Source organism: Dermacentor andersoni, chromosome 8 (assembly GCF_023375885.2).
Source record: "Dermacentor andersoni chromosome 8, qqDerAnde1_hic_scaffold, whole genome shotgun sequence".
NCBI lineage: Eukaryota > Metazoa > Arthropoda > Arachnida > Ixodida > Ixodidae > Dermacentor > Dermacentor andersoni.
In genome coordinates this window covers 129,155,491-129,182,032 of record NC_092821.1, presented here as the reverse complement: position 1 = coordinate 129,182,032, position 26,542 = coordinate 129,155,491, and the positions used below count along the sequence as shown (strand labels likewise).

Sequence of the window (26,542 nt, the reverse complement as noted above, 5' to 3'; positions counted from 1 at the left end):
TAAATTTTGATTGATTGATTGATTGATTGATTGATTGATTGATTGATTGATTGATTGATTGATTGATTGATTGATTGATTGATTGATTGATTGATTGATTGATTGATTGATTGATTGATTGATTGATGGTTTCTCGCAGTGGGTTCTGTATTGTTGGCGATAAGTCAGCTTTTAGTCTCGGTGAACTCTGGTGGTGTGAAACCCGTATTTCTGAAGAATTCAGTGGTACTGACGACCGAAATATTGAAGTGGCGTAGCGCCACGGCAATGCAATTTGCGAACCGGAGCTGTGCAGCAGCGTCGCCGTGTTCGCCCTTTTCATCAGCGTGATCGCATCGCGCATGCACCTTTACTAGACGCGCATCGTAGACGGAGTATTGCACGTGTTCCTCGCAACGACTTGCGTTACGTAACTAATATAATGCTTAAGGTTGTGTTTACTCACAAATGCTCACGCGTCCTTGACATGGGGCAGCGCATATTTTCAATCGTGTTCAGCGCAAGTGCGCTATCCGTGACTTCATGTGACTTACTTTTATCGTGGGCCCTGCGACAATTATCGCGTAGGGCTCTGAACATAATGGAGTTTTAGTGAGATCACGTGGTATGCCGGAATTCCACGAACTAGAATGCAGATTAGATTATTTGTACTAAGGGCGCAATAAACACAGTGAGATGGACCTTAATACTGTGCCCTATATAGTTCAGCTGCATCTCTGCCCGTTTTTCGCGCTCTTGGATTTAGCAATGAACCGCATGGTTCTGTGCAAACTTGGGACGAATGTGTATATATATATATATATATGTCTGCAATAACTTCACCGCAACACACTTGTGTGATGCAATGAAGCAAAGTGTATTGCGGTGACGGGATGTATGGCAGCCATAGTTACAGCTTTGATGTCCCCGTTACGCAGAAGATACTGCCCCTCCCGATTTACTATAATCTCAGATGCTCTTGAACTCTCTATATGCCGGCATTTTTATTTTCACATGCAGAATGGTCCCACCGCAATACATACATGTAGTGAGGTGAAGCTTATTAAAGGTGCCAAAGGCTTTTCCAGTGTCACACCTAAATGCCATGGCCAATACAACAGCCCAGACCTTCACTTCAACAATTTTATTAGGACTGTCAAACTGATCTTACAGCATAGAAAAACAATGTAAACACCTCAGGAGTTGATTAGAAAGTAATGCTGGAAAGCACAAGTCTTGTGGCCTAAGGTGTGGTGAAGTGCTGTAAACACTCAACCGACACACCTTAAGTGCTTAAAAATTTTCACCATATTGATGCAGGTTGATCAGACTTACTGCGATATTGGTTGCTTAACAATGGAAATAATAGTATTGGATAAGAGGATGCAAGCGACTCGTGTAATGCTTGGTTATGCAAACCGCATGGGTCCCAGAAATACACAAACAGGGTTCTTGTTTACGCATGCTGCTTGCGCCCACTAATCTAAAGCTCTCTAATGTTAGCAGGATAAAGAGAGGCTGTAAAAATAGGGCTTTGAGATTCACAACTCCAATTTTGTTTCTTCTATATTCATACAACCTAAACACTGTGCTGCCGTGACAGCGTCTGCCTAGCTCATTGCCACATTTTGCGACAAAAGCAATGATCACTCAGTTAGAGTTGCCTGCCCGACTATTACTCCAAGATTTCCTTAAACAATTCATTTTCAAGCACGAAGCATGTCATGCCCAACTAGAAAATCAACCAAGAAATAAGCTACAAGAAGTAGCTAAAAAATCGGCAGTCTGCTGAAGTCAGCTTGATTTGCAGCTCCTAAAATTGGCTACGAATGACTTAGGGTAAGGAAAGAACAGCTTGAATAAACATGTGTCATCAGAAAGTTGTAGCGGTGTGCTGCAGGCCAAGGCAGTAAAAGGAAGCAGTTTTGGCATTGGTCTACCTCTGTCCCAAAACCAGGCACGTCACCCGAGGCGACTTCACTTGGCTTTGACATCTGCAAAGTTGATTTCCCCATCGCAGAATACTTAAAGTGAGCTAAATGCACATCACCCACATTGGGCATGCTTCATGAAGTAGACACCACAGACTTCAAATTAGCAAATGACACCAACTATCTTAAGTGCCACACCCTCCAGTCAAACCAGAACGGCAGTACACAACCAGCATGGGCAACTGGGGCCTTCATCCAGAGTGTCTGTGCTTCTCTGCCCCAAGAGGCAGCGACCATTATCCGATATTACACTTTACGTAGGGGCGAAAACGTGCTACATTCACAAAATCAGGGTTTCAGGCTGGGAGCATTTCCGTGATGCACTTGAGTTTGCAGAATATGAAGGCGTTGAAGAAATGCTAGCAACATGCATTCTTTACACACTACAAAGAGCGACATGTCGGGGCAACATCCAGCCCTGACAAGCACCTGCTGTAACTCTGGCGGGAGCAAGCCAAGCTGCATACTTAAATTGTGGCCACGCGCAACAAACCCTTATCAATGTTCTGCACAAGACTAAGCAGGCGAGGTGTCATGTAGGAAACTTGCCAGGGACTAGTGGATGGACCATTGCGTGTCCTTTAAATGCATAGGTGTCGGTAAGCTGTGACACATTTTCTGCTATAACAGGATGAACGAAATAATGTAATACTATTTATCTTCAGTGCTACCCCGATCTTCAGTGCACGTCTGAGAAATTTCACTGACAAGCTGCAGATGCTTTCCCCGACCACCTCACAGTGACTGACCGTTACCATACTGGTAGGCACCTTAATGACCTCTTGCCAGGAAAGAAATAGAAAGCCTCTTTACGATGACGGAACCTGTCGTCGCTCTCCAGCATGTCAACACTTAAAGCGCTCGTGGCAAAGATGTCATGTCGCAGATGTTGAGGAATCTTGCCGAAACGAGAAAGAAAGCACTACTGCTTGTAATTAATGAAATCTGGAATATTGGAATTCCCCACAGAGTGGAAAGACTTGGTCATGATGCCACTACCGAAGCCAGGCAAGAAACCTGACACCATAGCCAACCTTCGATCAGTCGCACTTACATTGACAGTGTGCAAATTGACTGAAGGAATGTTGCTCACGAGGCTGAACCACCATCTGGGATAGACAAGAATATTTCCACCTGTGCCAGATTGGTTTATGGTCTAAGGCTGACATGTCCGAAAATAACCTCTTTCTGCATCAAAGCATCACCAATACCAGCCGCGTCGGAGGTAAGATATATGGGTTCTTAGTCAAAGTCCAACGAAGAAGAATGTTGAGCACAGTCTGCAACGAGGAGGTACTGGTGGCCTTTCGTGAAGCCTACCTAGGCATTAGGGTTGCCAGTGTTGCCAAAGCCTCTCTTGCAACCAAATTTTTGAAATATGAAGTTACCGTAAACAGCCCAAAAATTTACCAACTGCACAGGTCGAAATGCAGGTGAAACCCGCACCAGCACATTTGGTTGCAGAAGTGAATCGCTGATGAGGTAAGAAGCTGACTTAACAGTTGGTGATAAGGTATACCTAATTCAGGTATTTGCAGTATGTATATACACGGTTACGCCGAAAGAGGTGAATTTTCTCCAAAGCAATATCAAAAGCATTTTTTTTTCTTTCAGCATGCCACTCATGTGCTTTAGGTAAGTGTGGACAGGGTTATATAAAGCTGCATAGGCAAAATAATACTAAATACAGCTGTTAACCGTAATATTTTTTCTTGACTAAATCCTTGCTGCTTGAACTCATTCGAGATCATTAACTGTAGCACCGAAGTAGTGGCCCACTACCAGAACTACCACACTACCACACTACATTTTCCAGTCATTAAAATACTTCTTCTAGAGATGGGCACACTACCATGTAGTGTGCCCATCTCAAGAAGAAGTATTTTAATGACTAGAAAATGTAGAGAGGTTGGCCGTATAATGGAGCATCTGGCCTGCTACTCTGCGTAAGGGAAGGGGAAGCGGGGAAAAAAAGGGCCACAATGGGGGATGATAATGGGAGGAATGAAGGGAAGAACACATTACACAACTGGTATCACAGGCCTGAGTCCAGGCCCGTGTCACCTAGGAAACGTGAAAGAGCACGCATTGTCTCTGTCGTCTGCCAACTATGTGGCCATGCGCCTAGCAAGAGGTCCTCCGAGAGTGGTCCATTGTGTAAATGTCTCAAGGTATCTGCCATTGTCAGTCTTTCGCGCGCATACTCAGGGCACACCACGAGCACATGGTCTATAGTCTCTACAGCGCCACACACAGAACAGTCCGGGGAGTCTGTCCGTCCAATAATGTGCAAATATTTGCGCTTGAAGGCGACGCCTAATTGCAGTCTGTGTATCAGGCATGTATGAGGGCGTGGAATTCCACGCAGAATAGGAAATTTCATATCGGGGTCCATCCAGCCTTTTAAGGCGGACGTGACGAGCGTCTGGCTGGGCCCAGTATCTTCTTGTGCCCATCTCAATTCTTGTGCTTATGCCAGTCTTCTTTTTTACAGCAATAGCTGCTATGGGTTAACTACCCTGGTTGTTCTGAGGTCTGCTGGTGTTGTCACTGGAATTCCCAAATTTCTTGCTAGAATATTGCAAATGAAGTTCTCATTGTGCGTCGAGGATTCAAACATACGATCAAAACTTTGACAGTCCCCAGTTCTACATTTCAGCCACTCTGCTGAAGGTACAGTCGTGGTGAATACTTATCTTGGAGAGCGCGATCTAGCCAAGAGGTGCAATGATTTGCAAACAGCTGCTGAATGTCTGCGTACTGTATATAGAGCTGGCATCCACGCCTCCAAGTTCTGACACATCACCTACTCACTTGGGAAGGCAGTCCTATGTTAAATTTTTTTCTTACATGTAATGACAGTGATTGGGTGCATCTGCTTCATCAATCTTCTTCTAGTGCTTGACTTCTCAGGTTTACTGTATGGGGCTGTTGGTGTCTAGTTTTCCTCAAGCACAACGCGAGGCCTAGCAATGTGTAGCCCAAATATAGATTTGAGAAAACCGAAACGAATTCAGCAGTAAGAGGCTAAAGGGTTGTTTTGGTGGAGACCAGTGGCCAAGTCAGGATGTGAAAGCGGAAGAAATGTAGAGTCTTTCTTCTTAAACACCGGGGGGCACAAATAAATACGACTCGTACTTATTTTACTTCTTTAAAAGAGATTACTGACTTGCATTGGCAAGTGTTAACTTAAACAAACACCGCATGAAGCAAGTTTCCTGCGCATATTTCACCAGCTACTGCATCATTGTTTCGCATTACGTGTGAAACTGCAAGTTTCTCTTTGCCACAACTTGCCCAATTTTGTGTTTTGCAGTCCTATTAGGGTGCTTAAATACTCATGAATAGTAGCAGAGGAAAAAAGTAAGAAAGCAGTTTTTTTTGTGCGTAGAGTGTTTACACACCTGGTGCTCTTATGGTCATTTCTTCCTTATCACCTAAATCATTCTAAACAAGAAAAGCTTGTGCACGATTATTGTGCAAAGTCAGACCACAACTAACCAGAGGTATCCTTGGTAAGGAAAGTATATTTATTTCGTGGCATTTTCTGCGGCCCTGCTATTGGGCTTTTGTTGCTTCCTTTTCAGCTGTACCGGTTCATTAGGAAGCGATGAGACAGTTTAACAATTTTAATCATTGAAAGATTTAGCGAAACATTTTTGGGTTGTGTTTTCTTGGTTTCAGACTCTGCACATTGCATTTTAAGGCGTGTTTTCCGTGTTTTTTGTTTGTTCTTTTATGGGTAGGGCATGTTAACATTTTTTACACCATGTCAAGTATGTGGTACCATATAGTGTTCTTTGATGGAGTACTGCCCTTTCATTCTGTACAATATGATGTCGTTTTTTTTGTGTCCAAGGCCGATTTACGTTTGAATGTGATTGCAGCATTTTGCTAAGTTTTGCCGCTGTCACCCAAGCTTGAAAACATTGCTACCCACTGCTGGTGGCATGAAAAATGTGCTTGAAGAAAAGAGGGCTACGAAGACGCGGACTAAAAAAGGATTTTCTCCAGTTAGCCTTAACAATTTTAGTATTTTAATAAAGATAGCCTAATTTCACCCAAATCTTGGCCAATCCCCCACAGTGGGTGTGCGCCATCGCATAGGGCATACCATACCATACCAAAGAGGAACATGTACGCCTTGTCCGTCGTACATGTTCCTCTTTTAGTCCGCGTCTTCTAGCGCTCTTTTCTTCAAGTATGCAAAACCAACTCGCCCACATCAAGCTTCTGATGACAAATGTGACATTTCTTTTTCAATAAAAGGAAGTCTGTCACTTATCCTGTGCACTGATTGCCTTTTGAATTACAATTTGTTGCCTATATTTGCTCTTTTGGTGCATTTCAGATTAGGAATGGCTGTCATAGTTGACATCATTTAACCGTATTGCACATAATGTGGATGATATGTACTATGCTATGGATAATACTATACTATGGATAATATGTACCAGCTGCGTCGCATGCCTACGTATCCGCGAGGGAATCACGAGAAAGGAGCCCGGTAGCATAAATGCCTCATACATGACGTGTCTCTACGGTGGCAGTATGCTGTGACTCGTCATTGCTTCAATGCTAATTGAATTCACGTCGATGATCAACGTGATATGGTTTCTGCCGGAGGGAACGTTTTCAGAAAAAATAAACACCGTGTCAGTTCGTCCACACGGATAACTGATATAGGGCGTGCCGAAGCAAAGCCACATTAGAGCGCGGTGGCGTCAAGACGAATCTATGTACACAAGCGGCAATCCGGCCGATCAATAATTCAGTCACGATGCGATGCGCGATATGAGCCAATGGCAACGCAAACCGTATCGCGGCTTACAAACAATGGTGCGCTCCTCTCGAATAAGCACATCTCTCTTTGCGTTCTTTGTACTACGTAGGTAAAAACAATAGGTACACACAAGGGAATATTTAACGTCCCCTGACTATTTTTCTATGCGGTCAACAACCCCGTCAAATATTGCCAATCAACACAAACAGCAGAGCAAGCTTCGCTTACATCGATTCTGACAGCGCGTGAAATCTGCAAGACTTTTTTATTTGTTCTATTTTCAACTCAGTAACCTTGTTTTCTTTCAGCGTGCTTTCCGGAGTTTGGCTCTTTGTGGACAACGTTCATATCGTACAGTTCGCGGCTCAACAAGACCGCCAGTGACAACATGTTTGACGAGCTTTCTCCTATCGTAGAATTCCTTCGTGGAAACCGGGAGGTATGTCTTCTCAATCGCGCAGGTGTGATTGATATTTAAGTTGTAGACCCTTCTCCGAAAACACTTACGTTTGACAAACTATTCAAATTTTCATACTACAACATGTGGTGGGCCTTTATGTCATCAAGTTGTAAGCAAAATTTAGTTCGCCAATAACTATGTCATCCTGTGACAAAAATAATAGTGCAGAAAATCCTGTTACACCTAATGTTCAGCTTGCGCCGAGATATGTGAACTCGTGGCGTCGTTGACAAGTCATATATACGCACAGAATCAGAAGCCTGGCTTTGGCGACCCCGAGCAGGTTATAGTAAAAGCTAATAAATATATATATATATATATATATATATATATATATATATATATATATATATATATATATATATATATATATATATATATATCAAAACGTTTATTTAAAAGAAAAAAAAATGCAGAAAGCGAGTGGGTGGAGCCCCTAGTCCAGGGCCCCACTGGCTTGAGCGGTCCGCCGTTCCTGGTCGAGGAGCGCCAGTTGCATCTCCCGATCCTCGCTGGCGAGCCAAGTCTCCCACTGCTCCCTTCCGGAAAGTTTGCCGGCTATTTTTGGTGTATTAATTTTGGGTGGCCTGTTCTGGCAGTCCCACGTAATGTGGGCGAAAGTTGGCCGGCCTCCGCACCACGGACAGCGAACGCTGTACAGCGTTGGGTGAATGGCATTTTTCAAAGAAAGGTTTGGAAATGTGTGCGTCTGTATTCGGCGCCAGTCATAAGAGTCCTGCCTGGATAGGTCAGGGTGTGGTGGACTGTACTTTCTTCGCTCGCGCCGCTGGTGCTCAAGGATGTCTCGTGGTAAAAAGGGGTTTTCGTCAGAGTGGTCGAACGCTCGGTTGACAAAAGCACGAGCTGCGCCGTCCGCTCTCTCATTGCCCTCGAGTCCTGCGTGACCCGGGCACCAGATGATCATGTGTTTCTGCGTTAGGTTGGATTCTAATAGGTGAGTGGTGCTGTGTGGTAGCCTCCCGGTGAGGAATAGTCTACATGCTACTTGGGAATCTGTAAGAGTTATCGACGATTGTCCCAGAGCGTCCTTAGTTTTAATAGCTAGCGCGATGGCTGAAGCTTCTGCGGTATTCGCAGATGCAACTCTAGCCGTGGCGCAAGTCACAAGCCCTTGATTTGCGGCCGCTCCTACCACTGCGAGGGCGTATTTGTAAGCACCAAATCGGGCGACATCTGTGTAGACTGTATCCGGGTTTCCACCGAATTGCTGCATTAACTTTCGAGCTCGAGCACTTCTACGTCCCCGGTGGTATTTTGGACTCATGTTCTTAGGGATTGGGGCTACTATGATCCTTTCACGAAGGACTCTGGGCAGAGATTCGAGTTCTTCTCCCACATACTGTGGACGAGTAGGGTAACCCACGCGGCAAAGTAATTTTCTGCCAGAGGAGGTCAAGCTAAGCCGCTCCCGTTGAGATATGAGCGTCGCTGCCCGTAGCTCCTCGTAGTTATTGTGAATCCCGAGGGCCAGCAGGCGTTCAGTAGAGGTTCCCTGTGGTAGGCCGAGAGCCGCTTTGTACGACGTTCTAATCAACGCATCTAGGGCCTTTAGTTCTGTTTTCGTGGGGTCCTGGAAAGGGAGGCTATATGTGAGACGACTTTGCACAAAAGCCTGAACGAGCCGTATCGTCTCTGTTCCTTGAAACCTTTTCGGTGATAAGTTACTCTACGGATCATACGGGAGATCTGTTTCACCGTAGTCCTAAGGGTTTTAATGGTGTGGTCCAATCGTTTGTTTCTTTGCAGCCACAGTCCGAGGACTCGCATTTTCTGGACCTCCTTTATCTGGCTGTCTCCTAGAAAGAGGTTCACTGGCTCGTGAGTAAAAGCTAAAATTGGGAGCAGTTACTAAAGCCTGACGTTGCGTCATCCAGCCGCACCTTTCATCATCCAAGCTATAATGGCAGCCAATGAGACCAGCGATTGTTAGAACGAAATCTTGCTCATAACCGATAGCTGCGTGGAAGAGTCATTCAAGTATGGATTGACCAGCAAACAACGATGGTGCCAGTGATGTGTCGGACACCTCTGAACCTAACTTACATAAGGTCACGAAAGGTCAAGCGTGATGACGACTGCGCCTCACCTGACGAGTTCACGTCGATTAGAAAACTTTCATGAAATCGGCTTTTCTTAATATCATTTCAGAACAATGGAGGCGATCTCATGCAGCTGATGCTCAGCGCAGAAGTTGAGGACGAAGCCCCTGTCAGCACGCACACGCTCACGACGTCCGTCGATTCAGACAGCGCACTTGAAGGTACAACAGCTGTCTACTTCTCATAACATATCTGATTATTGAATAAGTGGTTTATTCTTGACACATGGCAATGCATTTCGTCTATGCTTTGTCTTTCAGAGAAGCAGCCTGTCAAAGCAAAGGAGAGCGGAAAGAAGTGCTTTCTAACAAATACGGAAATTTTGGCCAATGGCTTCACCTTCTTCGTAGCGGGGTGAGAATACGCGGAAAGCTGATGGTTAATCGTTCAATGAAAAAAAGATACTGTTGAATATTGCAAATTTGTTCTGGCTAAAATAGATCTCACTGTAAGAAAGCAATTTTACCGCGGTAAAGATCAACACAAATTTGATTAATAGCAAGAAGTAAAAGCTGAGTGCACTGATGTTTTCCTGCAAACTAAGCTATCTATGAACGTCTACTTGATAGAGCTTCAAAATCCTTCGTTTTTATTGTGCGTTGGTTGCGTAGTTTGCTTCAGCACTGGGATAAAATTGCAAGGCCATGGCAACACCTTCAGCAATTGCGCCACCTGAAGTGCCTTTACATCTGGCTTTTGCTCAAACCGTATATTGCCTTTAGGCCTCTGGTGGTTTGCACCCTGAGCTGACTATTGCCACTGCTATATAACAATGTAACGCTACTGCAATCAGCTGCTGGTGCGTCTGTTATACATGCTATAATATAATATCTATCTATAATAAAGCGCAATGAAGTGTAGAAAATGATCATGACTACATAGCCTCCATGGAATTTATAAGATCACTGCTTGCTTATATTTCATTATTAAATATGTTTCGTCTTTATGCCCTAAAAATGTTGAAGTATCCCTGTTGTATGCTCCAGAACTATAACAATATATTAAGGTCCTTTACAACACAGCGATAATTTTTGTATTACTCAACGTATGATTCAAGCCAGAGCCTTCAGTTTGCGTGCCCTATAGTAATATAACATACACAAAATTATTAAACACTGTCTATCACAATATTCCTCTAAAAGTTTCCTTGGTTCGTCCACAGCGACGATAAGATGTGTCAAATTTCAACTTCTTTATCGATATGCCGCCTTTGCTTACCTGAATCATTGCAGTGTTAATGGACAAGTAAATTAAAGGTCCGAGTCAACAGCTTCAGCTCTGGCTTATACAGCCTATCTCCTTGCAAAACACCAGGATGTTCAAGACCGTCTTCGAAAAGAAGTCCTTGCCGTCCTGGAGAGAGATGTATGGCTTTTTGAAAATCGCATTTTCGATTCGTCATGTGAGTCCGAGTCGGAAACATGTGGTGTTTGAGGGAGCCTTTACGTACGACAACGTTTTCAGCATCAAATACATGGACCAAGTTATATCGGAATCACTTCGTTTTTATTCGTCCTTCATAGAGTGAGTAATGTTTTTAAATCATACCACTGCTCCTTATTTAAAATGGCATTTATTGAAGGGATATCTTTTGGCGATCGTGACCATTTCATGTCTTCGTAAAAATGACAAGATATCCTCAAGACGCGACTATCCCACAATTATCAACTTCTTGATTGATATTCTACTAAGTAATAAAACAATTTTTCCAAGCCCCAATCTCACGCCTAATCGGGGCATAAATGCGGTTAACGTTTTTCACACTTTTCTATTCGGTGAAGTTGAATTTTTGACACCATTTTGTTCTTTCCACACGACAGCTTCACAACAAAAGGATGTACAAGAGACTACGTCCACAAGGGTATCACAATACCAGCTGGAACCAACATCGTTATTCCCAGCTACCACATGGGCCACGACCCAGCCTTTTGGTAGCAACACGAAATTTTCGATCTTGAAAGGTGGTTGTCTTTCTCCTATGTTAATGAAAAGTGATCCCTACGTCGATCATATGCGCCCATGTTCGCTAAACTTGTTTACACGAGAACGCTTCGTAAGGGAAGATGGCAGAGAATCGTCACGTCTAAGAAGCCATTAACAAATGAGGCCCGTAGAAAGCATTTGCGAGCGAGAGAAATTGTTAATGCGACCAGTATAAGCGGCTCGTTCAGGCATTTTCACAGAGATGTTTTTCCTTTTCTGAGCTGCATATCATTTGCCGGCCGTATGCACGATAATATGTCCGGCCTCATGATTGGCTTACATGGGCTCCGAATAGTTCAAGCATGAGAACATCCTTGTGCATACTGGCACTGATGTATCGGGCAGAACTTGTATGCTCTTGCACAACTCTGTAGTTACTAGGGGTGGTTCACTGAACGTACGTTCAGTGAACCACCCCACGACACCGTCACCTGCACGTCACCGACATGAGTCGGTGACGTGCAGCATTATTTGAACGGCAGAGTCACTTTTCTCTTGTATGGGATGCTACTTTGATTACTGTTAAAGCGAAATGCCTTACTTATCCTGCCAGGTTTTCCTGATATAGTTGTCTGGCAATTCAGGCAGGAGAAATGCAGAAATGGAGAGGGTTTCAACGGGGCCAAGCCTGCGCTGTGAAAGCAAATAACTGGATGAGGAAGGTGGTGGCAGAGTCTCGGCTGGGCCACTTCGCCTAAACATTTTTGCGATGGCTAGTCAAAAATCGCAGCGATGCAGAGGAAGGGTAAGAATGCTGCTAAAAGGGATAAGACTTGGCAGAGCAACGTCGCATAAGTGCCGAAAGCTCTCGACAATGTTACACTGCCACGGCAAAATTTTTAGTATACTCAAACACATCCATTCGCCCGGTAGCTCTGAGTAGCTAGTGCCAGAGCAATCGGCGGACTGTTGCTTTCGGAACGGGGTAGTCTGCGGATAATCCGTTAAAAATTCAGTTTTGTTTAGCATATTAATGCATTTCTAATGCGTACATGTCAATTTGTCCTGGTGCACACACACAGGCAAAGAGGGGGTTACCCAAAAATATTTTCCACCGCGGGTGTCTGCGTGAGCAGGTGTTTGGTGGGTTGCGAGACCACGCACCTGAGAACGCGAGGGTTGGACCCTCCCGCGTGTAGCCGTGCGCGGCTTAGCCGTGTCTGGGGAAAGGGGGATCCTGGAGGTTGAGCCGATGCTGGGTGTTTGGACGTTTAAGGCCCCCCAGCGGAGGCAACACACCTCTTTGGCCTCAGCTTCACTTAGACGGCACCACCGGACTGACCCATCCGGGAGAAATCGGCAGTCACCTCTTCTTCCTCGAATCTTCGTATTTCTCTCTCACTTGCTGGCCTTTCCTGTCTTCTTCTCTCTTCTGTTTACTTCCTTTCTCCTTGGCGGCAAGGGTTAACCTTGTGTGGGATATCCAACCTTGGTTATAACAGATTTAGTTACAATAGTGCAGTACAGCTGGCGCGTGCAGGCTGTCTTTTCACGGTCCTGCAGCATCCCCTTGTCTAGCTCCATGGTGGGTGGCTGGCGGCGCTGCCGAATTTTCGCATACATCTATGGCAAGTTCTTTTCCACTATTTCCTGATGGCCCTGATAAACGAGGGCGCACCGAAGAAGTTTCCAGGTTTTTTGGCCGAAACATTGACAGTTTTCCAAGACGTCATTTAATATATTCAGAGAAAAAAGAAAAGGCAGCGATCGCACCTTTTGTGATTGCAAAGACACTTACTGAAGCTTTCGACCCAGGTTGTAAAGTCTCCAAGTCGGCAAGTGGCGACCTCCTCTTAGAACTTCGTGATAAGAAACAGCACGAAAAACTTTCTAATCTAGTATCTTTCTGAAATCTTCCTCTGACGGTCACACCGCACTGCACAATGAACAGCACCTGCGGAGTCGTTTCCGATGCTGATCTCATCGAACTGACTGAAGCCTAACTACTGGAGGGCTGGAGCGATCAAAATGTGATCAATGTCAAGAGAATAAAGATAGGCGCGATGGCAAGGAGATTGAAACAAAGCACCTAATTCTAACTTTCGCATCAAGTATGCTACCTGAGACCATTGAGGCGGGGTACGTAAAGATCCGAGTCAGACCGTACACCCCCAATCCTCTCCGAAGCTTTAAGTGTCAAAGATTTGGCCACATTTCAGAGAACTGCCGACGTCGCCAGACTTGCGCTAAATGCAGTGCCCAAGAACATCCACCTGACAATTGGGAGAATGCTCCACACTGCGTGAACTGTGATGGGGAGCACGCCGCGTTCTCGCGGTCCTGTCCATCATGGAAAAAAGAAAAAGAAATAGTCACAATCAAAGTTAAGGAAAACCTATCGTTCAAAGAGGCACGCAGGCGGGTAGCATACCTGCCAAAGCACGAACAGCTTTGCCGAAGTGGCGCATCAGGGGGCAGCGTCACAACGGGCTCCGGCGGCTGTCCGACCCACAAGCAGTGAGTCGGCAGTCGCCATCTGCCTACACGGTGGTTGCAGCTAGCGGTGCTCCGTCAGCCCAGCAGAAGGGACCATCGACCCCGAAGGTGGGCGCAGCCAAGTCTGCCCCAACCTCCCCGGCACCTTCCAGCGCTGTCAACAGCCGGCGCAGCCAAGTCCCTCAGGGAGCCCCATCGACCTCCAGGCTGGTGGGCGCAGGGGTCTTGCCTTCCGAGGCAGGACTCTTTCGGTAAACTTCTCGCTCGCAAGAGCGCGTGTCCGGCGCTTCACAAGAGGCAATGGACACTACACCTATCCTGACGGCGCACCAAGTGCCTAAGGAGCGCCGATGTTCCCTCGAACGCTCCGGAAAGGCAAAACTCCCGTTAAAGGGCCTCGAAAGAGCTCTGTAATCTAATCTCTGTAATCTTTGTAATTACTACTTCTGTTTCTGTACACACAGCACCTATTTACTTCCAATATGGTTACACAAATTATTCAATGGAACGTCAGAGGTCTTCTTATAAACCTTGATGATATGCAAGAACTCATCCACAAACACAATCCAAAAGTGCTGCGTTTACAGGAAACACACCTAAAATCAAAACACACAAACTTCCTCCGACAGTATATAGCGTTTCGCAAAGATCGCGATGATGCTCTCGCATCATCGGGCGGTGTTGCCATTGTTATCCATAAAAGCATTGCGTGTCAACTTTTACCTTTACAAACGCCTCTTGAAACAGTGGCGGTCCGAGCTGTTGTCCTAAGCAAACTCATCACCATTTGCTCGCTTTACATACCCCCACATTACAAATTAAACAAACATGAATTTCAGTCTTTTATAGATGAATTGCCAGAACCTTATGTTGTTCTTGGGGATTTCAATGCGCACAGCTGCCTTAGGGGCGACTCTTGTATAGATGCGCGAGGTCGTCTTGTTGAACAGTTCCTTTTTTCTTCTGGTGCGTGCCTTCTGAATAAGAAGGAACCCACCTTACTGTCTTGCAAACAGAACCTCTTCTTCAATTGATCTCAGCATAGTTTCCCCGTCTGTACTGCATGAACTCGAATGGGAAGTTACGAACAATCCTTACGCGAGCGACCACTACTTCCCCATACTGCTAAGAACATCTAAAGAAAATGAATATGCACCACAGGCTCCCAAGTGGAAGATTGATACAGCCAACTGGGAGAAATTCCGAACTCTCACTAGTATCTTATGGAATTACATGTCTTCTTTGGCAATTGATGCTGCTGTGCAGTATTCTGCTGCCTTCATTATAGATTCCGCATCTAAATGCATATCTGAAGTAAGTGGCTTGGCATGCAGACAGCGTGTCCCGTGGTGGAAGGACGAATGTAGGATCGCTCGTAAGAAACAGAAGAAAGCGTGGGGGTTGCTACGCGCGTTTCCCACTGCAGAGAATCTTATCTACTTTAAGAAAGTAAAGTCCCCAGGCAGGAGAATTCGCCGACAGGCCAGAAGGGAAAGTTGGCAGAAGTTTTATCGAGTATCAACTCGTTTACAGATGATGCCAAAGTCTGGAACAGGGTAAATAGGATAAGAGGGCGACAAACATATTCACTCCCTTTGGTAAATACACAGGGCGATACGCTACAAGACCAGGCAGACTCACTTGGGGAGGACTTTGAGAGCGTGCTTTATTCGCAATCCTTTCACAAAGATAAACAAATAGAAGAATGTAAGCCACTCATAAGAAAATGCCGAAAGAATGAACAGTACAACTGTCCTCTTAGTATTGTCGAGTTGAGAGCTGCCCTGAGCGCATGCAAGAGCTCTGCACCGGGATCTGACAGAATCATATATGAAATGATTAAAAACTTAAACAATGACACCCAAGTTACACCATTTGGGCTGTAGGATACCTTCCAACTGCATGGAAAGAAGCCATTTTTGTCCCTGTTTTCAAACAAGGCAAAGACCCTTCCTCAGTGGCAAGCGACCGACCGATAGCCCTCACAAGTTGCCTTTGAAAGGTATTTGAAAAAATGATTAATCGGCGACTCATTCATTTCCTTGAACAGAGCAAAATGCTTGATCCCTATCAATCTGGCTTCAGAGAAGGGCGCTCCACAACTGATCATCTTGTACGTATTGAAGGAAATATCCGTGACGCATTTGTACACAAACAGTTTTTCTGGTCCATATTCCTCGATATGGAGAAGGTGTACGACACAACGTGGCGTTACTGAATCTCGAGATACTTATCAGAAATGGGCATTCACGGCAATATGCTAAACCTAATAGAAAGCTATTTGTCGAATCGTACCTTCCGGGAAAAAGTCGGCAATGTACTGTCACGTCCTTTTATACAGGAAACTGGTGTGCCCCACGGAGGCGTGCTCAGCTGCACTCTCTTTATTGTTAAGATGACAACACTTCGTGCTTCCTTACCACCGGGCGTTCTTTATTCCGTCTACATGGACGACATTCAAATAGGTTTCAAATCCTGTAACCTCGCAGTGTGCGAGCGACAGGTACAGCATGGCCTGAACAAAGTGTCAAAGTGGGCAGAGAAAAATGGATTTCAAATCAATCCTCGCAAAAGCGCTTGTGTTCTTTTTACAAGGAAGAGAGGCCTGGACCTGGATCCTTGCTTAGAACTGTGTGGACAACGAATACCTCTCAACAAAGAGCACAAATTTCTAGGTATTATACTTGACTATAGGCATACTTTCATTCCACAGATTAAATATCTTAAAGAAAAATGCCTGAAAACCATGAACCAAATGAAACTTCTATACCATACTACATGGGGTAGTGACAGAAAGTGTTTAATTAATATTTACAAGAGCCTAATTCGGTCACGACTGGATTATGGTTCCGTAGTATATAACTCTGCCGCCCCGAGCGCGCTAAAGATGCTAGATCCTGTCCACCATCTAGGTATCCGCTTAGCCACTGGCGCCTTCAAAATAAGCCCGATTGAAAGCTGATATGCCGAATCGAATGAATGGTTGCTCCACCTGCAGAGATCATACATCAGCTTTAGATATTTCCTTAAAGTGCACTCTAATCCTAAACATCCATGTTTTAATGCCGTTACCGATTTGACGTGTGCTACACTCTTCCGAAATCGCCTCTCTGTAAGACAGCCTTTCTCGCTGTGTGTGAAGGAGCTTAACGATGAAATGCATGTCCCACTCCTCGAGCATCGCTTACTGCACCTAACCAAGCTATTAACTCCTTGGAAATGGCAGGTGATAGAATGTGACGTATCTTTTCTAAAAGTTACAAAACATGCTCCAGAGGTCGAAATCCGAATACATTTCCTAGAACATCACTACAAGTACTCGTGCAGAGTTCTACACAGACGCTTCCAAGTCGCATGCCGGAGTGTCCTATGTAGCCATCGGTCCGTCCTTCTCGCAATCCGATGTGCTACATAAAGAAACAAGTATCTTTATGGCAGAGGCCTACGCACTTTTGTCTGCTGTAAAGCATATAAGGAAATCAAAACTCCAGAAAGCCGTTATATATACAGACTCCCTAAGTGTGGTGAAGGCCTTAATGTCACTCTGCAGACATAAAAATCTCGTACTTATTGAGGTCTATTCTGAACTGCGCACAGCTTATCTATCTAACCACCATTTCATTATATGCTGGGTACCTGGCCATAGGGGAATCGAAGGTAACGTTCTGGCAGACCAGATGGCCACGTTAATCACATCCCATGCTGTTAATGCTTCGGTCCGGTCCCTGTCACAGATCTGAAACCTTTCATACGAAAGAAACTGCAAAACCACTGGCAACACATGTGGGACGCAGAAATAAATAAGAAACTGCATGTAATAAAGCCACAGTTATGTTCTTGGCCCTCCGCAACAAAATCACGGCGAACAGATGTCCTATTCTGTCGTCTCAGAATAGGACACACATTTGGGACCCATCATTTTCTACTTACTGGAACTGAACCTCCAACCTGTGGTAGATGTGGTGAAAGGCTGACCGTCCTCCATGTGCTTCTGGAGTGTGGGGAAGCCAAAGCGGATAGAAAGAAACATTTTCCTCTTGCATACCGTTACTACATCCCTCTTCACCCGGCTATGTTTCTTGGTAAAGAACCGCTTTTTAACATCAAGGCAGTCCTCAATTTCTTAAATGATGTTGTCCTGCACGTTGTATGTCCATTAAATTCGTAGAGCATCCTCGTTCCGGAGGATGCCGCTGCGATAATTGTTTTGCATAGCATATGCCTCCCGGCCCTTGTGTTTCAAGGGCTCTAAGGAGGCAGTAGTGCTCTAGCCAATCTTATAACCTGATATATTTTACACATCGTATCATTCTTTTGAAATGCATCTTATTGCTCATAGCACACGTCATATCTCATCGCCATAATCTTATTATACAGATTTTACGTACATTAGAGCGACTATTTTGAAGGCCCCTTTAGAGCTACGTCACACCAACTTCATAGAACTTATCAAGTACACTGCCAACTTATTACCACGGACATGGCGCTCTTTGGTCATACTTGGCCCTTGCGCCATTAAAAATCAAACATTCATTCATTCAAAAATATTTTCACCATTAATGGAGGGCTGATAGGAGAAATAGAATAGAAACAATTTGGAATATCTTTATGTTAGAGTGCTATGATTATTCAATGCCAAGAGCATCTATAATATCGCGCGATTTTTGAACGGAATAACTTGCACCAAGAGATAATAGTGTAAATCTGTGTCACGGGTGTATACTGCGGCCTCACCAGTTCCATTTGTCGTACTGTTAGGGATATCTTGATGCGTACGTACAAAAACGAACTTCAAAAAATTTAAATTATAGAGTTTTACGTGCCAAAACCACTTTCTGAATATGACACATGTCGTTGTGGGAGTCTCCTGCGACCTCGTGCTTAACAGCCCACCATAGCCACTAACCAGTTCAATCACCAGTTCAATCAAACAGTTAATCGAAGAAGCCATTTCTTCCCTAATGAGTTAAACTATGTGAGTGGCTTCACGACACCCACAAAATACCAGAACAAAACATTAATAAAAAGCAGGCTGTATTCAATGTTTTCGAAATGAAATTCAATGACAGCTTTTAAGCATAGTTGCTTCCAGCCGGTAAGCTAGGCAACGCTGCTAGGAAGGGTGTCTTGGGCAGATATCTTGTTTCCATAGTAAATGAAGTAAGCCTACGCCTGAAGAAGTGAAGTCACGAAATTGTTTTCCATTGTGATTTGTATTCCTCGCCTCAAACCTTTTGCAGATTTAGCCCTGAAAACAAAGTCAAGGTTGAGTCGGCGGTGTACCAACCTTTTGGTCGTGGCCCTCGCTATTGCGTCGGCATACGCTTCGCTCAGCTTGAGATGAGACTAACCATCGCCAAGCTAACGGCTCGTTCTGGGCGACCCCCACATTAAGGTGCGTGCTCCTTCATGAAATATTCGACGCAATTTCCAATATAAAGTCCATCTTGCTTTTGTTTCCAGCATCAAGAATTGAAATATATTAATTCAGAGTGGAAACCTGTTAGCTATCAATACCGTTTATATGACTATAATAGTTGTTTCATCTATATCGTTGATGCATTTGCACTAACTTGAACTGCATTGCATGTTACCCAACAGTTGGGGGGGGGGGGGGGGGGTGGAACGCGTCCGTAGTACCAATCCCGTCATATATGTGTTCATGTCACGGGAAGTGCTTCTTTTTTATCAAACCTTTGCCAATTAATATACCGAGATGACCAGCTCCAGACTGAATGTATAGATGAGGCCCATTTGCAAATATTATTGCCGTAAACTTCGCTGCCTCTATTTTATTATTATCATACTGAATTGCATTAGGTGATCGAATAAGGTATTTCCCTATGTTGCAATCAGTACCGCTAAGGATGTTCAGTACCTCGGAGTTACGTTTTCTGAAACGCTTGACTGGACTAACCATGTTAACTCAATTAGCGCGAAAGCTTACCGTCTTCTTCACTTTTTCCGACGAAATTTTAAGCATTCTCCTTCATCACTGAAGGCAACCTTGTATTTAACAAACATCAGGCCTATTCTAGAATATGCATGCGTTATCTGGGATCCATACACTAAAAACCTCACAGAAAAAATAGAACGCGTCCAAAAGCAAGCAGCACGCTTCGTAACAGGAAATTATAATTTTACTACCAGAGGATCCAGAATAAGGGAAGGGTTGGGTTGGAAAACTCTTTCTTCACGCATGAAAATCCTAAGATTGAAATTCCTTTACAATATATATAAAAGTAAAACTGGTATCGACAAAACACTGTTCATCAAGGAGCCGCATTACGTTTCATCTAGGAGAGACCACGCTAACAAAATTAGAGCTTATCAGTGCCGTACCAATGTGTTTAAGTATTCATTTTTTCCTAACACGATTAGCGATTGGAATGAGCTCCCTAATGAAGTGATGGCAGCTTCTAGTTTTGAAAATGCTATTGAGAGTCATATTCTTTGATTGTTCTGTTATTCATCTCTGCACATACGCTACTTTATTTTTCTGTTTTGTTAGTTAGTTACTTTGTCACTCACTTTGTTTTGTACTTTGTTAGTTTCTATACCGCTTTGGCGAATTTCAGTGCTTAAATTATGTTCTATTTACTGATGTATTCTTTTGATGTTGCTGAATATGTTTCCATTGTGACCACCTGTATTTTAACCCCCCTACGATAATGCCGTACAGGCGATGTAGGTATACCGAATAAATAAATAAATAAATAAATAAATAAATAAATAAATAAATAAATAAATAAATAAATAAATAAAATTCGGTAAGGAGTCTTGTCTTTAACAGGCCGCTCACGCCAACATATACACTTGCCAAAACTGTAGATCCAGCGACATTCCTTCTTTCACCACTACGCACAGCGTTAGTTCATTGGGTACGGCGTTGTGCAGTTCATCTCGATGTCACATGTTCGATTACAACCACGGGAGCTGCGTTTTGATGGGAACGAACTGCAAAAAAAAAAAAAGAACGCTGGTAAAGTTAGATTTTGGTGGAAGTAAGAGAACCCCGATTTGTCAAATTAATTGCGCAGCACGTCATTACCACGTGTGCATTATAACCATTCGCAGTTTAGGTATCGAAAATACAACAATTTCATTTATTAAATATTTTTACTTGACCACTGTTCGCTTTACCTTCCAAATTTCGTGGAAAATTATCTCGTCCTTGAAGTTCAGTATGCCACAGCTTCTGGCATCACTGGCAAAACTTCTGGCAAAACTTCTGGCATCACTGTAGCATCACCATTGCTTAATTTGCTCCCTTTTGACTATTGTGGGTATAAATATGAAATCTGTGTATTCATCCACGCGCTGTTTGTTATTGCAGGAGAATACGTTGAAGCTTGCGTCTACCTTCGTCTTGGCCTACCCTAAGTATGGCATATGTCTCAAGCTTGAAAAAAAAAAATTGAATATCAGGTCTGCATTTTCCACGGACTCAAGGGATCGTTCGGCACCGAGTATTTTAAGATAGTTGTGCGCTTCATAACAGCCTCCTAAATTGCAACAAATCGACTAGCCGCTTTATTTTATTAAAGATTATGCGTTTATTTTCATGTGTTATCATCCTTAGGCTATTTCACGCATCTATCTATCTATCTATCTATCTATCTATCTATCTATCTATCTATCTATCTATCTATCTATCTATCTATCTATCTATCTATCTATCTATCTATCTATCTATCTATCTATCTATCTATCTATCTATCTATCTATCTATCTGTCTATCTATCTATCTATCTATCTATCTATCTATCTATCTATCTATCGTCCCGCCCAACCAGGATTGCTGGTCGTATGGGTAGCGCATCAGGCTGGTGTGCTGAGGGAACCGGGTTTGAAACAAACCGTCGGACCAACTTGGGTCACTGGGTATGGGGCAATATCTACACTCCCGGTCAAACATACGCTGCCCACGGCGCCGCTCCGGCGCCACAACGTGGGCCTGCTTTCTACATCAGGCTAGGGTGCCCCGATGTGGCGCGCCGCCGTACAGGGTGGTGACACCTTTTGGCCTGAGCCGCGCCGCAATGTTGCTCCGCGCTTTCTTCACCCGTTCCTTCTAGGATTGGTAAAGCAGCATTGTTGAGGAGTTTGCGAAGCTGCTGTGTTGTGCGCCAGGTGCTGGGCGATTGAACTGTGTTCAGACGCAAAAACCAGCATGCCAGGGTGTTGTGTCCCGCTGTGTGCCGGCTCGACAACGAAAGGCATGCGCTGTTCTCGCTTTCCACGAAATAAGGAACCGAGCAAAGTGTGCACCTGTCCTTCTTTACGTACCAGCATTGCGTGGATAGAATGTTGACGCGAAGCAGCTTGCTTTTGTTTATTTGATCATTCTTAAAGCGGGCGGCACGCCGCATTATCAGTTTTCCTGTGACGCGAGATGCGACCAAATTTATCTTGATTGATCCGAGCCACCCTCAAATATGAGGGGTTCCAGAATTTTGTCGCTGTCTTGAGCACGTTATCTTGAAGTTTCCTTACCTGCTTTAAATTTAGCTCGGCCAAAAGCGGCGGACGTCGTGTTCATCAATCACAGCCGAGCACGTTTGCTGCTATCGCCGCCGCGAAGTGTTGCAGTTCTTTGTAGGCGCAAGTCAGCCTAATAAAGTGTTTCTTTTAGGAGCTTTTCGGTGCCTATAACGCAAGCTTTGCATCAAATTCTCCGGCATCTGGAATAGTGCGCACGAATTTCGACTAATTTATCGGTCTGAGCATCCCAGTTGGCCAACATTGACCTAGCTGCACAGTAATCATTTCCTCTGAGATCTATGCATGTAAGCATACGCTATTTTATTTCTGTGTGCAAGTAGCGCTAAGGATTTCGAGTAAATGTGCAAGGCCTTTATACACCTGAATTTGCTGACGCAAGCGCATGTTAAACAAGAATGTCGGCCGACGTTCCATTGCCCGCCGTATCTGGGCTCACCCCAATATGGCGGTCACGAAAGCAGTGTCTTCAACCAGTACGACGGCGCGCAACATCGAGGCACCCTAAACGAAGCAAAATGAAAGCACCCTACTGTGCACTAACCATCAGCTGCGAAACCGGCAAACGACGCACTTGAATTTATCAAGCGCGTGACTTGGTCGCACGAGAGTGAGGGCGAAGACTGGCGGCAATCGGTGCACCGCCAAAGCAAGCGCCCGACGGAGATAGCAGAGCCGCGTTGTGGCCCCGCAGCCACTCCTGCACCCGGAGCCGTGGGCCACGCATTTTTGGCCACGACTGTATATGTGTGCCGCTCTTCAACAAATTTCTTCACGCCGTTGTGGACGACTGTAGATGCGGGACTCGGTAAGTACCGCTGTTCAATTAAACCCTAGGATGGATGCCCATTTAGAGCACTGGGTATCTACCACTCGGACTGCGCTGGTATTCAATGAACTTCTTTGATGCAAACTTGGTTCAGTGCGTAGGTGCCGTTAGTTGGGTGCCGCTCTTTAATGAAAGCCTTTGACGCCAGCCTGAGTAACTGTGTAGGTGCCGCTGCGGGCGCGCCACTCTACAACGACGACAAAAATTCCTTACATAGCTTTGCGGAATCGAGCTCACGTCCCAAGGGTTCCTTAAGGACCGCAAAACGAGGCTTTAGAAGCTTACGCCACAAATGCGCAAGCTACGTCCCACTTTTCTGTGAACGTCTTTCAAGCGAACGCTACAGCCAACTGCGTCATACAGGCACTAGGTATCTGTCGCTCCTCAATGACGCTCTTGCGAACTTGAGTGGCTTTCTCGTAAAACTAGAAGGGCCTGACACCATCGATGCGCTTACCCAATGTAAGCGCATAGCCGAACGTTTTAAGAGAGCTGTTTCCTTTATTAAAGGTATATCGGGCTTGAAGGCATGTATTTGTTACAGGGATGATATGATTTAGGCAGTGATTGTTGTTTCATTGCAGAATTCCTTATTCTTTTATTTCACTACTAACCTATTTATCTCAACTCTTCAAGATATCCCCTTCAGTCATGAAATATGACTTCACTTAAACTGTCGAAATTTACAGCAGATGTTTTTCTGAAAACGTGCTGCCCACATGGCATGAAAAAAATTGTCTACTATCAATGTTTAATTGGCATCAGGCCAGTCTTCGGGGCAATCGCCCTCATGCCCCCCTCCCCGCCCACTGGGGCGGCCACTGCATTGATGAAACGATCACGCACTCAAGCATTCATTCCCAAACCTTCGATCGAATGGAATAGCCTGCCTGTTTCATTAGTTTGCATCCGCGACCGCTTTCTCTGCATAGGACCAAATTTGAAGTATTTTTGAAGTTTTTATATATATTGAAATAAAAATGAAACACGCGCAGGTACCTCAGTAAAGAACATCGCCTATTTGTTACTGTATGTTTGTGTATTTGCGTTTCCTGCGCCTTATCTTTGTTGTTTTTGTATGCGTTGCTGTTTTCAGTACTCTATTCCTAATGTCCCATTGTATTTTCTGGCCGACAACGCTCTCTGCAATGCCTGTCTTTGCGAGGAGACGCTGAAACACATTATGTGCGACTGTCCTGAATTTAATGTTCAGCGACAGTCCCTGGCATCCGTTCTAGCGCACCTTGACACTAGACCACTGTCCCCCGACACGATTTTCACATGCAGCCGACAGAAGACATCGCAGGTGAAGGCGACGAACGGTCTACTTCGGCTTATGAAAGAGACGGGCTTGGACAAGCGGCTGTGACAGTGATGTCACGTACCGCGCAAGAGTGACAGACTGTAACCAACGATGTGTGTGCCGTGTCATGTGCTCTCTATCTCTTCTCCCCGTCTTTCATCCCCCCCATCCCGCTCCCATGTGTAGGGTAGCAAACCGGTTAAGCTAAACTGGTTAACCTCCCTGCCTTCCTTCTCCACTTTTTCTTTCCTTCCGTCCTTGCTTTCCCCTATGCAATTTTCTGCTATGTACCGTGATAATTGTAAATGTAAACAAATAACTGGAATAATTAACCAAGGTTTCGGGAACCACGTGGTGTGGCGTTTGCATCAGCCATGTGTGCTACGTGTGCCTTCGTAGCCCTGAAAGCACATGTGTTCAAGAGCGGGAAGTAGCACCGTATATCATGCATTTTACTAGTTAAAAATTATTGTCGCCATTCAACTATGCTGTGGATGAATGCTCAATTCCTTCCGCGCGGCGTGTTAGGACAGTAAATTTTAGTGTCCTTTATTTGACTGCGAATAGTAGGCTCTATTCCAATGCGAACTACAGAGGTGAACGGGGCAACGAAGTCGGACACCATAATATTGACAGAGGCGTTTTGAAACGCGGAAAGTAGCCCTGCTTGGTATTGCCGGCCTCATCGATTCTAGAGTATGATGATATAGTGATAGACGTTCCGTGGTGTGGACTACAAAGAGCATTCACCGAGGACAGACCCATCGTCTGAACACAGACTCTTATTGCGAGAGATACCAACCTGAGATAGGACTTATAGTACTACGCTACCCTTTCGCCTACTACAGAACCTTCGTTACTACACACCATGAACTAATTACTTTGCAAATGATGACCTCAAAGATTGCCCAAATATAAGAACTACCAGGTCAGAGGATCAAGGAACGGTGTTTGAGGCGTCATGATAACAGGAACAGCCGCACAACGTGCCATGTGACTAGCCACAGAAAGCAGTCATATTTTATTACCACTTTTCACCGCAAGTTTATGTTCGTTTTTTGTGCGAATTAACAGGACGTCGGCATCACGAGCCATGCTTGAGGTCTTGCTCCTGAGCGTCATCATCGCGCTTGCTACGTGGTTCATCATGTAAGTACGACTATCCTGCCATATCAACGAGTAATAGATCTTACAAGAAGGCCTGGGTTTACTAAACAGAACGTACTCGGCATTCAAGGTTACGTGCATTCAATATAATAAATCACAAAGCAATATTGCATCTTTTTAACAGAAAGAAGCAATAGCGAGATGGCCTTTGAAATAAGCGTCTATGTGTCGAATAAATATCCGTTCATTGTAGTTGTAAACTGCAGCAATTTATGCTGCCTTCACTTTGTGTAAGTAGCCTTTAGACAGCTATTAGAACTACTGACTTTTATGCTCCATAGCGTTTCTCAGCGTTTAAATACTAATTTCAAGAGAAATAAAAACCATCACTACCGTTTCGTCATATTTACTCTTTGAAAAAGATAGCCAAGGGTGTATGTCCTGTCAAGGCAAATAGCGATGTTCTCTAGTAATTCTTTTTTTCATTCTCAGCCGAGAAGCGGCATCGCAAGCGTAAATTAGTTGGCAGAGCGCCGCGCTATGTCATCCGCTACCAAAGAGCTTGCACGATGCACGCACCAGGAATGCACTGTGAGCACTTCGTGCACTGGTTCTTAGGGCTACCTCTACTAGCGGACTAAATCAATTTTCCTTCTTTCTTCGCCCTTCGTCGTCGGCTCGGACATGACTCGCTCGCCGTCACGGTCGCTGCGATAAGTCTCACCGCGCGTCGCGTGATAGAAGCAAGGAAACCTGAAATCGAACATCACGGTATACGGGCCCTGCATTGCCTGCAGGAAGTAAAATCCCAGAGCGCGGTGCCTACGGTGCACGATGTGCCATGTAATTGGGGACAAAAGTGCGGCGCCTCCGAACACACGCTTGTTACTGGCTCTCTGCCCTGTCAGCAAGAAACCAGCGGCAAAAAATATTTTCGCTAACTCTCATCACAAGCTGAGGTCAAATGATCAGGAATGTTTTGTGGTGGTTATTGAGATCGGCTATTTCTTTTCACGCTGCTAGGACTACAGACATGGCACCATGCAAGC

At 44.7% G+C, this 26,542-nt stretch overlaps 2 protein-coding genes across 2 annotated transcripts in view; both read left to right on the top strand.

The window, feature by feature from the left end:
* Window positions 1-9,276: 9,276 nt before the first annotated feature.
* On the top strand, window positions 9,277-11,287 carry LOC129383339 (cytochrome P450 3A5-like). Its single transcript, XM_055067777.1, has 5 exons — window positions 9,277-9,494; window positions 9,594-9,687; window positions 10,590-10,698; window positions 10,769-10,857; window positions 11,154-11,287. The coding sequence occupies exons 1-5, from the start codon at window positions 9,401-9,403 to the stop codon at window positions 11,266-11,268; spliced, it is 501 nt and encodes a 166-aa protein (XP_054923752.1). The 5' UTR covers window positions 9,277-9,400; the 3' UTR covers window positions 11,269-11,287.
* Window positions 11,288-22,978: 11,691 nt separating this feature from the next.
* Window positions 22,979-26,542, top strand: part of LOC126526012 (cytochrome P450 3A4-like) — a 49,076-nt gene continuing 45,512 nt past the window's right edge. The window contains exons 1-2 of the mRNA XM_055067958.2: window positions 22,979-23,062; window positions 25,461-25,535. Coding sequence (XP_054923933.2) covers window positions 25,480-25,535 — 56 coding nt within the window. The 5' untranslated portion in view covers window positions 22,979-23,062; window positions 25,461-25,479. The remainder of the gene's footprint in view (window positions 23,063-25,460; window positions 25,536-26,542) is intronic.

Bases quoted from the DNA above. Each gene is read 5' to 3' on its own strand.
- LOC129383339 (XM_055067777.1), top strand. From the start codon at position 9,401: ATGCAGCTGATGCTCAGCGCAGAAGTTGAGGACGAAGCCCCTGTCAGC. The intron at 9,688-10,589 runs GTGAGAATACGC...AGTAAATTAAAG, and splicing joins TTCACCTTCTTCGTAGCGGG to GTCCGAGTCAACAGCTTCAG. The intron at 10,699-10,768 runs GTATGGCTTTTT...GTGGTGTTTGAG, and splicing joins TTGCCGTCCTGGAGAGAGAT to GGAGCCTTTACGTACGACAA.